The sequence below is a fragment of the Lissotriton helveticus genome, chromosome 8 (genome assembly GCF_964261635.1).
Source record: "Lissotriton helveticus chromosome 8, aLisHel1.1, whole genome shotgun sequence".
NCBI classification, from domain to species: Eukaryota; Metazoa; Chordata; class Amphibia; order Caudata; family Salamandridae; genus Lissotriton; species Lissotriton helveticus.
The window spans coordinates 1,135,528,085-1,135,544,966 of NC_136069.1; the positions used below are offsets into that span (position 1 = coordinate 1,135,528,085).

Consider the following 16,882-nt stretch of genomic DNA (forward strand, 5'->3'; position numbering starts at 1 on the left):
TGGGCGCAAGTGGGAATTTTGGGCCCAGTTTCATTCCTCAATGAAACATTATAAAATGGCAAATGTGACTTAACTAAATTCTTATTTCAGTATTTAGTGATCTGTACTCATTAAAAGAGGGAGAGCACGGCAACATGAGTGTGCTGATATTAACACGCCATTCCTAAAGGCTTTGTGGTACCTGTAACTCTCTTTTAAGAGTCAACCCATGATTTCAAACTGTACCAGCAAGCTAATACATATTAATGATCCAGTACGTCAATGATAAATCGTGACGTCAGGCAGACTTCAAATGCAGAGCAACATCGATACAATTGTACTCTGCTTGCCTCCTGCTTCTTAACTTCAAATATTACGAAATCCGGTTCTGTTTAACTTTAGAACTGTATCGAGACATATACCCATTGATAAGTTCAAAGTTGCAATTAGGGTTGTTTACCACTTTTACTGTATTTCTTCATTGTAGAATGTTCGTAAAAAACTGCATTAGGTACTTTATTGCAATACTGTGCAAGGCTCCGAAAGGAATGGTCCCTCAAGTTAATATTCTGTAAACAGTTCTCTCAATGTATGCAACTCAGTGTTTCGAGAAACTCCACTCAAAAATAAATTACTGGTGGCTATTTCATTCTTAAGAATATGATATTAAAATAGATAGCTATTTATGTTAAGTCACCTGTCAACAAGAAAAATAACACGAAATAGCTTTTTAGAAAAATTCAAAATAACAGCTATCAAAACTTTCGATAAAATATATTTCTTTAAGGTGACTCTTCTCATAGTATTTAAAAAACATTTGGTTTGGAAAAGTGCGAGGGTCTCAGATGTGCCATAATGGAATTCTGTCATCTGGGAAAGCCCTTTTTTCCCTGGCAAAGAGAACTGCAATTAGCATGATCCATCTTTCAAACGACGTCCTCTTCAATCCCTACAAATCAATTTCCTTTGGCTGTTTCTTCATCATCACCTTCATCAGACTCAAATGGCTGTATGTCTTCCTCCTCCAGAGTGTCAATCAATTTTTTAGGCCTTAAGGCTTGGTGCCCCGATCTGGCGCCCTGATTTTGATGATCCAAATTTCTCCTTTGGCGGTCAGAGTTATATAAAGGAGTTCTTTCTTGTTTCAACTCCATCTCTGATTGCTGTTGCCTCTGGTATTTTCCACGAAATGGCTTTAAATGTGCAGTTTTATTTCTTCTTACAGAATCATAAAGTGAGCCTACGTCACTGTCATTGTCACCTAGAAATGGAAAATTGACATTTGATTATAGTCATATTATGCACACATCCACATATTTTGAAAAAAGAAAAATCTCATTTTAGATAAAGAAGTAGACCAAGGAGATTATCATTAGAAGTGTGTTTTTTTCATTTAAAAGGTTCATTTCAATTTAAAAACATTTTTAAAACACTTTCATGAATTACTGTTACACCACCAAATGAGTTAGATGTGCTTTCCAATGCTAAAAGATATACATAATCCCTAGTTCACTATGGCATAGTATGAACAATGCATAAGAGGTGATAGTAAGATATACAACTGGACATTCATTTTATTTTTTTAAACATATAAAGCGCATGCATACACCTGTAGGTATCTCAGTGCTAATCATTTGTTAATGACTCAGTGACAAATAAGACAATATCAAAACAGACACTATTTCAGGCCAAATAGGAAATTGCCAAATTTTCAATGCTTCCTGAATTTCAAAAAGCACAGGCTCTGTTTGCTGTGCCATATAAAGCGCTTTGCCACCCAGAGTTTTGCATCGAAAACTGGCCATATTAACCAAATGTGCATTCTCTGATCTCAGGCAGCATCTGGGCACATAAAGTGGGAATTCTTTTGACAACTGACTTGGCCTCTTATCATGCAGTGCACCAGACATAAGGATCTAAACATTATCCTTTCTCGAACTGGAAGCTAGTTTAGCCTAATTAACGCAGGGGTGGTAGTTTCATATTTCTTGATATTCAGAATCTGTATCACTGCTACATTTTGGATAAGGATATTCAGCAGTCAGACCCAAGAATGTGGATTTATAATAGGGCAGCCTGATGGACACAAACGCATTTATGATTTGAAGTTTCTGCTGAAAGTTGAAGAGACAAATCGTTTTTTTCAAAGCCCCAAGAGGCAGGTTTATTTCTGCGACTTTAATCTGGTCTTCTATAATCAGGCTTGACTACAATCTGAACCCAAGGCCCGTTATGATGTTAGCTGGGGAACGTTTTCAACCCAGTGTCGGAGGCCAGAATGCATAATTCTGGATTGACAACCAGCAAAATGGACAATTGTGTCTTTTCCCAATTTAACTTCAAGTGATTTTGTAACATACAGCCTTTTACACATGATACTTTTGCAGTTTTGTGGTCTCATAGTAGGGTAACTCTCCACCATTAATAGGATTTGCATGTTGTCCTCAAAATAATGGATCAAATTTGCCAGTTACAGATTAAATATCGCAGTCAAAACTCTGGCTCCTCTGGTCCTGTGTATAATAGTAGTTTTAGTTTGGGCATGTAGGTATCCACTTCTACTGGATGAATCGATTGGACGGAAAAGTCTGGATGCGCATAAGTGCTCTACCACTGAGGGCCATTGAGATATCTGATCGTCTAACACTGATGTTATTACACTTTCCGTGCTATCGTCCGCTCGAAAGCCAACCTGGCCTGAATGGACAGGTACAGCAACTCACACAGAAAAATGATAGCAGATTATATACTGCAAACTCTTGTGCCTGAGCAAAAAAGGTGTTAGACAAGATCCTATAATTTTCCAAGAGGTCACTTTCTACAGTACGTTTTTTGTATTAGCAGTAAGATTCTAGTCTTTTGTAATTCAGTAGGCACCAGATCTGTAGTCAAAGAAAAGTTTAAAATGGCCAGAGCAGCCGAAATGTATTTATTTATTTATTTTTTGACATTTTTAAAGCGCACTGTTACCCGAAGGTGTCCTGGCGCTGAATGATCGCTGGTGAGCGTGAGCAAGGGAGTTAGTGTGTAAAGAGCCAAGTCTTAAGGGCTCTCCTGAATAGAAGCAAATCAGGAATCTGTCTGAGGCTCGAAGGCAGCGCATTACATGCCTTAGCTGCTCCCAAGGATAAACTTCTACCTCCCCAGCGGGCTTTCCTCACCCTTGGGACTACAACCAGCCCCTGTTCAGCTGACCTTAGAGATATCACCGGCTTGTACCACTGGAAGAGAGGAGTCATGCATTGGGGGCCCAGGCCATGCAGAGCCTTGAAGATCACGCAGAGCGTCTTAAAAACTATTCTTTTGCGAACTGGTAGCCAGTGTAACTTCAAAGGGTCCTGAGCTACTGAGGCGAACTTGGGAGTGCCCGTAATCAGACGGGCTGCTGCATTCTGCAAGATTTGAAGTTTGTCTAAAAGCCCCTGTTAGGCATTCAGCAGCAAACCGTTGCAGTAATCTAGTCGGGACATCACCAGTCCTGTCACTACTGTCTTCCTGTATTCATCCGGAAGAAATGGCAAGACTTTCCGAATAGTTTTAAGCACATAGTGGGTAGCTGAGGACAGTGCGTTGATTTGTGGCCTGAAGGACAGTGAATCATCCATCAATACTCCCAGGTTTTTTACCTTCGCAACCGGAGAGGGAGGAGACCCCATTTCCTCAGGCCACCATCGGGGGGACCGGAAGTTATCTCTCGACCCAAACAGCTAGACTTCTGTTTTAGCTGAATTGAGCTTAAGGCAGTTTCCTGCCATCCAGTTGCTCACCTCCCGCATGCAACATCTAAACTTATCTGCTTGCTATCCATTTCACCCGGACGCAGCGACACCACAATCTGTGTGTCGTTAGCGTAGGATGTAAGATTGAATCTGAAGGATCTAATCACTGGCGCCAGGGTAGAGACATACACGTTAAAAAGAGTCGGGCTCAGAGACGAACCCTGTGGAACTCCGCAGGGGAGCACAAATGGATCTGATTCGAAGTCCCCCAGGGCCACCGTCTGAGTCCTGCTGGAAAGGAAGGCTTGCAAGATTTCAAGTGCCTTTCCTTGAATCCCACAGGCCCTCAAACGGTCCACCAATAATTTTTTGTGGACCGTATCGAAGGCCGCGGATAAGTCCAGCAGGATCAGGGCGGCTCTGCCCCCTGCATCCATCACCCTTCTTATGTCTTTGGCTGATTTAATCAGTGCCGATTCCGTGCTACGTCCCACCCTAAATCCAGCCTCTCTCCTGTCCCCAGGAAGGTGCTAAGCTGTTTGTTTAGTATGCCCTCCATGATTTTGGCTGGGAGGGGTAGCCTGGCAATGGGACGATGGTTGTTCAAGTCGGTTACGTCTAGGTTAGTTTTTTTTAGAAGGGGCAGAATGGACGCTTGTTTCCAGCGTGAGGGAAATTCCCCACTGTCCAGCATGACATTGAACAGAGGGGTGAGTCCTGAGGCAATGATAGAGGGAGCTAATTTGGCAATAGTGGCTGGGCAGGGGTCATGAGGGGAGCCTGATTTTATCCTCTGTAACCGGTTTGTTACCTCCTCCTCACTGATGGGGGTGAAGTTCACTAAAATTTCAAATTTCCTGTCAGTCTCAGGATTTGTTTCTGGGGTAGATGTTTCAGAGGCGTTAGTCGTGACTTGGTTGTCCAAGGAGTAAAAAATCTTTTCTACCTTGCCCAGAAAAAAGTTAGCCAAGTCTTCACATAGTTGGTGGCTAGGTGGTATATCTACAGGATTGGGGGCTGCCAAGGAGAACATTGTACGAAATAATTCCTTTGGGGAGTTGCTTGCTTCCTTAATGCGTTTAGTGAAGAACTCACGTTTAGCCAGGCGGATCATCTCCTTATAAACTCTCAGCTCTGCGTTGAGTAGTTTTTTATCCTCCTCCCTGTAGTTTTTCCGCGACGATCTTTCCAATTTTTTGCAGAGAATTTTGTGGTCCCTGATTTGTTCAGAGAACCAAGGGGCCAAGGGGTTTGCGCGCGTAGAGTGATAGATTATTGGGGGCGCTAATTGCATACAAGCAGCCTCCAGCCAACTCGTGTAGGCTGTAGCTGCTTCCTCCACATTTCCTGTGGGGGGCATGAAAGAGGTTTTCAATAGGCCCTCCAATGTCTTACCTTCTATGCTTTTCCATTTTCTAATCTTTTTAGGCGGAATTTTAACCTTGCTGGGCCTCGCGGGGGGGCTAGGATAATGTTAAAAAGGACTGCGGCATGATCCGACCAGGAGACCGGCTGAACTCCCGTGACCTCTAGGGTGGGATGGTTGGAAAATATACCATCTAGGGTGTGTCCTGCCCTATGAGTCGGGCAACAGACCCTCTGTTTTAACTCCACCCCATGCAACAGTTCTAAGAGATCCTGAGTGTCAGAATCTAACACATTCTCAAGGTAAAAATTAAAACCCTCTAGTAACGTGAAGGTATTGGCGCAAATCACTTCTTATAGCATGCTACTCAGAGCTGAGAGGAAAGGTGCTTTAGCCCCGGGAGGCCTGTAGAGTAGACAGCCTCTGAGGGTTTGGTGGTCAGAGAGTATGAAGTTGAAGACTAGCGCTTCGTCTAAGTCGGTTGCGCCAGGTTGAAAAGTCCCTCTGAGTGATTTGTGATAGATAATAGCCAGTCCTCCGCCTCTCATCCCTTCTCTGGTCTGTGTGAGACAGACATAGTCCGGGGGAGTGGCTTTAACAATGTCTGGGCCTGAAGCTGCGTCTGTCCAGGACTCTGTAATGAATGCAATCATAACTTTAGAGTCCTGAATGAGCTCAGACAGTTCAATGCTATGTTTTACCAGGGATCTAGCATTGAGTAACACGCATTTCACGGTGGCCAGCTCTTTTCTCTCTATAGTTTTGTGTGAGACCGTAGAAGATGTTAAGGTTTGCCAAAGTGCATTGGGGAGGGCCTGCTTACAATTGATGCAGTAATGAGGATAGGTCGGCAGGTCATCCCCCATTTCAATGGTGACTGTGACGTTACCCCACGGGTCGCGAGATCCCTACTCACCCCATCACGAATATCACCCCTCCTCTGCTCTCCCTTCCAGGACATGCAACCCGAAACAACCACAGCAGCGTCCGTGACAACGGAACACCCGCCCCTCTCTCTGTTGCAGGACCCAATCAGAAGAGACGACGGACCGGAAGGACCTCCCCCTGACCCCGGAAGTCCCGCCTCCCTGCCGGCGGCCGGACACAGAAAAGACGGAGGACGAGAGACAGAAGAAGTCGGAGTATCGTGGCAGGAGATTTCGACTGGCGTTACGACGGAAGGAGAAGACGGGAGCGGAGAAACCGAGGAGTGGTCAGAAGACTGGTGGAGTCCCACGGAGGTGGCTGAAGAGCGGCCGTAACTCAGAGGAGAGTTACGGCGGAGCGCGTGAGTACCAGCTTCCTTCTATAAGCACGCTAGGTGCTTTGTGTAAATAGTACGGCCCCCTCCCGTGTAATTACTCCCTCTATCTTAAACACGTCCATTATAGTAATTAGACACCTTGTATATAGTATACAGCACCTTGCACTGTAAAGGCACAGTCCCCACACGAACCCTCTCGACCACCCTTTCTGTGCTCTACCTTTCTTTGTCCTTTCCACCCCTTCCTCACGGTCCTTTCTACCTCCTCACCCCTGGTAACGGTTATGGTATCCGGCCTCTAGCCCCAGTAAGACTAACGGCTCCTTCTCTTTCTCTTACTGCCCTCCGAGGAGCCTTCCCGGTCTTCTACGGACGTCTACACCCAAGACCCGGAATACCACTGGATCCCAACAACATCCGGCGGAGACAGAAGACGACGGCACAGCCCTTGAGACACCATATCTCTGTCCCCTCTCTTGTTATAAGACCTGTTCAGTGTACAATTAAAGAACACTATTGCCCACTATATCCGGCCTCCTCGCCTGCTTTTCCAGCCCGCCGACAGCCCACGATCACTTCTGGTGTCAGAAGTGGGATTCCCTGGAGGCATGGAGGCCGTGATGAAGAGGATGGCCGAATCCCAGGAACAATTGGTAAAGCTCATGGAGCAGTGCCTGAAGACTGCTGAGGACGACCGAGGCCAGCTCCACGATGTACTGAAGGGACAGGGGGACACGCATGAGCAAGCCATGGGGAAATTGACCGACGTACTGGGACATCAGAGGCCCATGGCCTCCCTGCCTTCCGTGGTTCTCCAGAAGTATGTGCCAGGGGAGGACCCGGACTTCTTCTTTACCAATTTTGAACGGCTAGCACAGGCCGCCTCCTGGCCTGTCGACCGGTGGGGCCACTACCTGGGTCCCTTGTTGACCGGAGACCTGCAAGCAGCGTATCAACAGGCAAACATACAGGGCAACAATCCTTATGCAGATATTGAGAAGTGTATCCTTGAACGGCTGGGCATAGATGACGAAACGTACCGTGTAAAGCTACGCCAGGCCAAAGAAGGACCACAAGAAACCCCCAGAGCCCTTTCGTTTAGGATCAAAGACTTGACCAATCACTGGCTGAGACCCGATGCCTCCACCAAGGAGGAGATCCTCGAAAAAATATACCTCGAACAGTTTCTGATGTCTTTGCATCCAGCCTCTCAAAGATGGGTGCAACAGCATGCCCGTCTTACACTAGAAGCCGCTGTGGAAATCGCAAGTGCCTACAGCCGTGCACAGGAGGTGCAGCGAGGCAGAGAGGAACACCCACATAAAGCACATCCCTCCACGGGCATCCGGCCTCATCGTCCGCCTCTACCGAGAAGACCGGAGCCGACCCCTCTGTATCCCACCCCTTTGTTGCCGCGGACTCCCAACCTAGGACCCCAATGTTACAGCTGTGGGGGTATTGGTCACATCGCTCGAGTTTGCCCCCACAAGGAAGAGCCGATGGAGGTTGGCCTTGCCCGTAACTATGTATGCTCGATTCCTGGTGTTACACCACCCCCGTTTCATTGCCCGGTAAACATTGATGGACAAACCCTCATGGCTCTGGCAGACACTGGGTGTCGACAGAGCGTTCTCAGACCTCAGGACTTGAACCACCGTCTGGTATGGTCGCCATTCAATGCGTCCATGGCGATACGAAAAGATACCCAACCACCCAAGTGAATGTCCGACACCCTAAGGATCCAGGAACCACCCTCACCGTAGGTCTTGTACCAGCACTTCCGGAACAGGCCATATTGGGGAGTGACTATTCCGGCCTACCGGGACTTCTACAGGACACAACCGATTCCCTGACCCGATGGTGGGAAGAAGCTCCGTTTCCTCAGGGACTCTCCTCCCCTGCGAAGGAGCCCAAACCCCAGAAAAACAAAACACAAAAGAAGAAGGAAAAGAGAGAGCACGCCAGTGTCTTCCCCGTGATCCCGGAGGACCACCCCTGGCAGACCGACAGGGAATTCAGGGCAGCACAGCAAGAAGATCCTGTCCTGCAGGAAGCGTGGGAAAGGGCATTAGACAACGAGGATCCCCTAACCGTAGGTCCCTACTTCTTCAAGAAACATGGGCTGCTATACCGCAAGGGAGGGACCCAGCAAAAGCCCCAGCTTCTGATCCCTGGTCCCTTCCGAGATAAAGTCCTGTTCCTCGCCCACAGCCAACTCCTGGGGGGTCATTTTGGCGACGAAAAAACCAGCCAAGCGAACCTAGACAAGTTTTAATGGCCCGGGGTATACCAACACATCAAGACATATTGCAGAGAATGCCCCGTGTGCCAAAAACATAGCAGGTATCGACCCCCTAGGGTACCCCTACTGCCCCTTCCTGTTATCGATGTCCCGTTCAGCAGAGTAGGGATGGACATTATAGGGCCCCTGTTACCCTTTCGAAGCGGCTGTCGCCACGCCCTAGTCATCATGGACCACGCCACGCGCTTCCCTGAAGCCCTACCTCTGCGCCAACCCACTACCCAGAACATCGCCAAAGCCCTCATATCTGTGTTCTCTAGGGTGGGGTTTCCCCGGGAAATCCTGACCGATCAGGGCACTCCTTTTGTCTCAGCTCTGATGAGGCAGGTCTGCTCCCACCTAGGGATAAAACAGATCAGAACCTCGGCGTACCATCCGCAAACAAATGGGTTAGTAGAGAGATACAACGCCAAGCTGAAACAGACACTAAAGAAACTGCTGGGATTAGAAGCAAAAAGGTGGGAGGATATGCTGCCCCTTGCATTGTTCGCTATTCGTTGTACTACACAGAGCAGCACCGATTATTCGCCCTATGAATTACTGTATGGCCGACCCCCTCGAACCTTATTGGACATGGCCCAATAAGCCTGGGAAGCAGAACCAGACCGTACGCCCCCTCTCCCCGAATATATGGACAACCTAAAGACACACCTATCGGTGATCAGGGACATTGTCCGCCAAAACCTAGAGAATGCACAAAACAAACAGAAGGGACAATACGATAAGGGCACCAAACCACGGGCCTTTTCCGTCGGTGATTGGGTTCTTTTGATGATGCCGTCCTCGGATAAGAAACTCCTAGGGCAGTGGCAGGGCCCTTATGCCATCCTTCGACAGGTGACCCCTGTCACCTACGAGTTAGACATGGACCCCACACGTGGTACTACACAAATATATCACGTGAACCATCTAAAGAAATGGGAAGGCCCTCGTCCCGTCCTGTCTGGCTCTCTTTCTCGTGAATCCTTCTCCTTTTCCCCCTGTATAGACTCTGACTTACCCACACAGCAGTGTCTTGAACTACAGGACGTCCTATTTCCATTACGCCAGGTGTTTTCCTCTGCACCCGGACATACCACCATCACAGAACACGCCATACAAACGGTACCTGGGAAGGTGGTCCGACAAAGACCGTATGGGGTCCCCGAAGCCCGCAGGGCGGTAATACAGAGGGAAACAGAAAAGATGTTAGAGATGGGCATAATAGAACCCTCGGTGAGCGATTGGAACTACCCGATTGTCCTCGTATCCAAACCTGACGGGTCTGTCAGGTTTTGTATCGACTTCCGTGAAGTCAACAAGATGTCCTTCTTTGACACCTATCCGTTGCCTCGCGTCGACGAGATGGTCGAACGCATAGGGAAGGCCCGGTATATCTCCACGCTAGACCTCTGTAAGGGGTATTGGCAAATACCCCTCAGAGAGGAGGACAGAAAAAAGACAGCATTTTCCACCCCTGAAGGATTGTACCAGTTCCTAGTCCTCCCTTTCGGCCTCCATGGCGCACCCTCTACATTCCAACGTGCAATGAACCACATTTTACGACCCCACACCCTGTATGCGGGCGCTTATCTGGACGATATCGTCATTTACAGTGATGATTGGACACAACACCTGAAACACCTTCACAAGGTCATCACTTCCCTGGGGTCTTATGGGTTCACGATAAACCCCGCCAAAACAACCCTAGCAGCCCAAACAGTTAAATATCTGGGATACCTCCTGGGTGAGGGTCTAATCCGACCCCAGAAAAGCAAAACCGAAGCTATCCAATCCCTCCGTTTTCCCCAGACCAGAAGAGACCTTCGTGCGTTTCTGGGCCTCTTAGGCTATTACCGGAGGTTTGTACCTAACTTTTCGCAAAGAGCAGCGCCGCTCACTGACCTGTTAAAAAAATCCTCCAAAACTGAATCAGTCCTTCGAAATCCAACGCCATTGTTGTGGCATGCTTTTTCCAATTTGAAAAACGCCCTGACATCCAGTCCCGTGTTGGTGAGTCCTGATTACTCCCAACAGTTCCTGCTCCAGACATATGCTTCGGAACAAGGACTAGGGGCGGTACTGTCCCAAAAAGACCCCCTTGGGAACGAGAAACCCATCCTCTACCTAAGTAGGAAACTATTCCCACGAGAAAAGAACTATGCCGTGGTGGAGAAAGAAGCCATGGCTATCAAATGGGTGGTGGGGAGCCTCCGATACTACTTGGAGGGTCGGGACTTTACCTTTTACACCGACCACGCTCCCCTGGAGTGGATGGCCCGGAATAAAGGACACAATGACCGAGTCCTCCGTTGGTTTCTGTCGCTCCAACCATACCACTTCAAAACAGTACATCGGAAAGGTGTGGACCAGGGTAATGCAGACTACCTCTCCCGCTACCCCATGTCCCCACCCGGTACAAGAAGGACAGCTAGGGGAAGGGGATGTGACGTTACCCCACGGGTCGCGAGATCCCTATTCACCCCATCACGAATATCACCCCTCCTCTGCTCTCCCTTCCAGGACATGCAACCCGAAACAACCACAACAGCGTCCGTGACAACAGAACACCCGCCCCTCCCTCTGTTGCAGGACCCAATCAGAAGAGACGACGGATTGGAAGGACCTCCCCCTGACCCCGGAAATCCTGCCTCCCTGCCGGCGGCCGGACACAGAAAAGACGGAGGATGAGAGACAGAAGACGTCGGAGTATCGTGGCAGGAGATTTCGACTGGCGTTACGACGGAAGGACAAGACGGGAGCGGAGAAACCGAGGAGTGGTCAGAAGACTGGTGGAGTCCAACGGAGGTGGCTGAAGAGCGGCCGTAACTCGGAGGAGAGTTACGGCGGAGCGCGTGAGTACCAGCTTCCTTCTATAAGCACGCTAGGTGCTTTGTGTAAATAGTACGGCCCCCTCCTGTGTAATTACTCCCTCTATCTTAGACACGTCCATTATAGTAATTAGACACCTTGTATATAGTATACAGCACCTTGCACTGTAAAAGCACAGTCCCCACACGAACCCTCTCGACCACCCTTTCTGTGCTCTACCTTTCTTTGTACTTCCCACCCCTTCCTCACGGTCCTTTCTACCTCCTCACCCCTGGTAACGGTTATGGTATCCGGCCTCTAGCCCCAGTAAGACTAACGGCTCCTTCTCTTTCTCTTACTGCCCTCCGAGGAGCCTTCCCGGTCTTCTATGGACGTCTACACCCAAGAACCGGAATACCACTGGATCCCCACAACATCTGGCGGAGACAGAAGACGACGCACAGCCCCTGAGACACCATATCTCTGTTCCCTCTCTTGTTATAAGACCTGTTCAGTGTACAATAAAAGAACACTATTGCCCACTATATCCGGCCTCCTCGCCTGCTTTTCCAGCCCGCCGACAGCCCACGATCACAGTGACCCAACCTTTTGTATCAAAGTTGCTGCCCATCGCCCATAATGTATTACGGTTATAGACATGCTGCGGAGTTGGTTTTAGAGCTGCCCGACCAGGAGTCCTGGCCCTAGGCGCGGGTCCGGCGCGGACGGGCGCAGACGGGCGCAGATGGGCTTGCCTTTGGCGCGCCGCCGGCGCGCCCGCTGCGCTTCCTGGGCCAGGGTGTCATTTTATAATAGCAAGGGCGGGAGGGGCGGAGCACTAGACTGCTCGCCCGGCTCCTGTTCCTCACTTAAGATGGCGGGACCAGTGGGGCGATGTAGCAAAGGTTCGAGCCCTGATGGTGCAAAATGCGCAGTTTTAAAATCGGCAGTAAAAAGAACACGCTAAATTAAAATCCAAATAGCAGCAACAAGGAGAAAATATCTATCGAGTCCCGGCTTCCGACTCAGGACTGATCAGGCACACCACACACTAGCAATCAGCGGGGATGCTTTTGCCCAGAGTTTTTATACAAGCAGGGGCGGGAGGGGTGGAGCACTAGACTGCTCGCCCGGCTCCTGTTCCTCACTTAAGATGGCGGGACCAGTGGGGCGATGTAGCAAAGGTTCGAGCCCTGATGGTGCAAAATGCGCAGTTTTAAAATCGGCAGTAAAAAAACCACGCTAAATTAAAATCCAAATAGCAGCAACAATGAGAAAATATCTATCGATTCCCGGCTTCCGCCTCAGGACTGATCAGGCACACCACACACTAGCAATCAGCGGGGATGCATTTGCCCAGAGTTTTTATACAAGCAGGGGCGGGAGGGGTGGAGCACTAAACTGCTCGCCCGGCTCCTGTTCCTCACTTAAGATGGCGGGACCAGTGGGGCGATGTAGCAAAGGTTCGAGCCCTGATGGTGCAAAATGCGCAGTTTTAAAATCGGCAGTAAAAAGAACACGCTAAATTAAAATCCAAATAGCAGCAACAATGAGAAAATATCTATCGAGTCCCGGCTTCCACCCCAGGACTGATCAGGCACACCACACACTAGCAATCAGCGGGGATGCGTTTGCCCAGAGTTTTTATAAAAGCAGGGGCGGGAGGGGCGGAGCACTAGACTGCTCGCCCGGCTCCTGTTTCTCACTTAAGATAGCGGGACCAGTGGGGCGATGTAGCAAAGGTTCGAGCCCTGATGGTGCAAAATGAGCAACAATGAGAAAATATCTATCGAGTCCCGGCTTCCGCCTCAGGACTGATCAGGCACACCACACACTAGCAATCAGCAGGGATGTGATTGCCCAGAGTTTGTGGGTCCCAGTGGGCAACAAATCCGCTCCTGAGCAGAAAGCCGTGCTGCCCTTGATGAGTGCCAGGAAGTTCTCACTCTTTTAAGTCAGTGTTTCCCAGTGGGTCGCATGTCATTTTTTTAATGGGTCGCCAAAGTCCTGGCAATAAATAAAGATGCCTTTTTATATTCTGTATTTATTTGTCACATTTGCTGCGCTTCAAAGAAAGAGGTCAAATGTTAGGCTATGTTTTCTGCTGCTTATTTTTTCACAGGGAGAATGGTGTTTACGAATTCCCCCCACTTTGCAGTCAGAGAAAGAAAAGGAAAGTAAATTATGTGACAATCCTGCTAGGGTACATGGAGTGTGGAATAAAAGCTAAATAATGTTATTTTTTCCGAACACACATCGAAACGTGAATACCTGTTTCTGAAGTGTAGGTATTCCGTAGTTAGAAAGCAAAATAAAATAAAACATTTTTGTACATCGGTATGATTGCAACAAAGGGGCTTATTTATGAGCCACTGTGTCACTTTTTGTGCCGCCTTTGCGTCACTTTCTGTGACGCAACGGCGGTGTAAAATATGCACCACGTGGCGCACTATTTACAAAGCGATGCATCTAGGCAAATGTGTTACTTTGTAAAGCCCTGCGGCACATTATACCTGCGTCAGGTATAACATATGCAGGGTGGGTGTTCCCCCGCAAGTAAGCCTTGTAGAAGTGACGCAGTGAAATCTATGAGATTTCACTGCGCCACTTCTTGGACACCAATGTGTCAAAACCTTATGCCTGCATCATGGCAAAAGTAAGGGTGATGTAGTGCTATAGGCACAGGCCTATCCAATGCATTTCGAGAGTTGCATCATTCTAACGACGCTACTCCAGCAATGCGTGGGTTTTGTTCCAACACATACATCAGAATTTCTGACGCAGCTGTCTTTCCTTGTGTCATTAAATATAACGCATCCATCGTGTCACAAGGAGGGCGCAGAGAAACTGACACATCCATGCCGATGAGTCCGTAGCTAATAAATGAGGCTCAAAGATTTTAGTAGGATCAGAACAAATCAAGAAACTTTACTTGGTGATGATTACAACCCGCATTCCACACATTGTCATTTGTGTGGAATATAGTTTTATCTATAAAACTGTATGCCTGTGGGAATTTTGTGAGCATCTCTATGGAAAATATTCTGACTACAAAAAACAATGCCCTTCCACATGATCATTTAGTTACATTAAAAGTCGCCCTCCTCTTATCCGTTAAAGCTCGGTGGGTCGTAATAAAAAGTGGGTTGTGGTTGTAAAAAGTTTGGGAAGTTTCGTTATATGTAGCTTTTGCACCCAGAGATGTTTTTAACCAGGACGAAACTCATAGAAAACTCTGCTTGATATATGAGCATTAACAGCCATTAATGTCTGTTCAAAGAACTCCACAAATTGACTACAGTCTATCATAGGATAATCTGCTTTAGGGTTCCATGACGGTTCTTTTAGCTCCTTGATAACTTGAAACTTCGCTATCATAGGGTTTAATACATGTACAATGCTATCTGTGTAATCAGTTGCTTTAGCCATTTTTTTTTAGCCTTTTTGTATAGCATTTAGTGAGCAGTCGTGCTTCCACAACAATTCTGACTGTCAGCAGTTACTTCTCATCCTGGCTAGTCTTTCATTAAACCATTTATGCTGTCTGTGTTTGAGCCGCCTATGGTGTTCCTAGCAGGCACCATTAAGTTAACTGTGCCCTTAGATTTTCATTATACTGTTTCAATAACAAATCCAGATTATTTACTGCTTCAAAAGAGCAATTGCACTCACTAGAGTTTATGGCTAGCTCACATATATCCAATTTACGCCAATTACTGCTCAGTTCATCAATAACTCTGGCCTGCCTATTGACCCGTACAGCAATTCCATGGAACAACTACATAGAATAATAAAATGGCTGGTCCTTGGTACTGTGAAGGCCGGTTCTGTTTTACACATGGCATTGTCACTTTACACCACATCCAGCATATGGCCTAATCTATGGGTAGGAGACAAATATTAAAGTCAAACAAGCTCAATATTTTCCTAAAGTACAGCTGGTTGGTATCAGATAAGTCATTACAATGAAGATTTAGATAGCCTAGTATAATGTTGTGTACACTGATGAAAGCGTGCTGAGGTGAAAGTATAAATGTTCCAGGCTCCACTTGGACATTTACCAAGGGGTCTATAGGATGTTGAGAATGGTGAAGATATTACACAAAAAAGGATGCCCCCCCTTCACTCACTCTAGGTGGCATACTTCATCATCGAGGTTGCTCCTTCCATCAGCACCATGATGATGCTAGGCGAGCTGCTAAAATTGCAATGCCAGCATCCTAGGTATAACATGCAGGATCACAGACCAAAGTGTCATTATCTAGAATAATAACATATAAACTTAGGCACATATAGTACTAGTCGACACTCCTGCCTTCGTTTAGACCATACTGGTCTTGTGCTAATTGTAAAAGAGTTTCCAGTCTTTGGCAATTGTTTGCATGCTTCTCAAGATATCCCAAATATGCACTATTTCACTGCTCATATGTCATCTATAGTCACTTGAGCTGTTATTTACATCTTTCTTCCGTCCACTTCAGCCTAAAATTGGTAGCAATAGGTCAGCCCAGTTGAGTCATTGGCTATCAAACACTGTTGGTGATGGAATTTTACAAAAGGGGGTGGTGATGGACGGAGCATCTGAACCAATCAACACTCACACCCAGTCAAAAGATCTGGGTTTGATCCATCACCTTTCTTTAGCCCACTCTGCCACCCCAGTTCAGACATGGCTATATGCAAATCAGTCTGACCCTGTGCCTCATGGGAACAGTCCATCCCGAACTGCCAAGTCATGCCTTCCCTGGACCGGAAACAAGCTTACGAGTACCGGTTTCTGGCATTCCAGCCGTCTTCAGCCCGGCTTGCTTGAATCCAGTGGCAAAGTGAGCAAGGGACGCACGTCTGAGCATACCCTGCCACACCTATGGCGGCCAAGGCGGTACATTGCTGCCAACAATACACCAATACCGGAAGTCGGTGGAGTTTTTAAAAGAATTCTAAACATTTTTAACTGAAAGGCCCAACAATATAACTGAAAATCCGGGGCTGATAACCCTCCTTTAATCAATTTTCGCCTTATCTTAGTCCACGAGAGACAAGATCCTTTTGCGGCCCAAATAAATGTACTAACCTCACTCTGAAGCTTCTTAAACCATTCTCCTTTAAATGCAAGAGGAATTGTCTCAAATAAAAAAGTTAGTTTTGGAAGAACCATCATTTTTATCAAATTTGTACGACCATATAGATTAAGAGAGAGATGACTCCATCCACGAGGCATTCCTCCTATTTCTCTTTTAATTCTTACAAAGTTAATTTTTGCAAGGTCATCCAGGTTCTGAGTAATCCTAACCCCCAGATATCTCATTTCTGATTTGCATTTTATAGGGCCATGATCCAAATTCCAGCTCATGATTTCGGTCTTATCTTCGTTAATTTTGTACCCTGAGACGGCTCCATATTCTTTAGTTATTGCTGATATATTTTCCAGTGTCTGCTGAAGATTAGAGGTATAGATTATG

General features: G+C 47.3%; 1 protein-coding gene across 1 annotated transcript in view; it reads right to left on the reverse strand.

The window, feature by feature from the left end:
• Positions 1-419: 419 nt before the first annotated feature.
• The window catches only part of LOC144773148 (sodium/hydrogen exchanger 4-like), a 527,634-nt gene continuing 511,171 nt past the window's right edge, over positions 420-16,882 (reverse strand). The window contains exon 12 of the mRNA XM_078658005.1: positions 420-1,240. Within this exon, the coding sequence (XP_078514131.1) occupies positions 936-1,240 (305 nt within the window). The 3' untranslated portion in view covers positions 420-935. The remainder of the gene's footprint in view (positions 1,241-16,882) is intronic.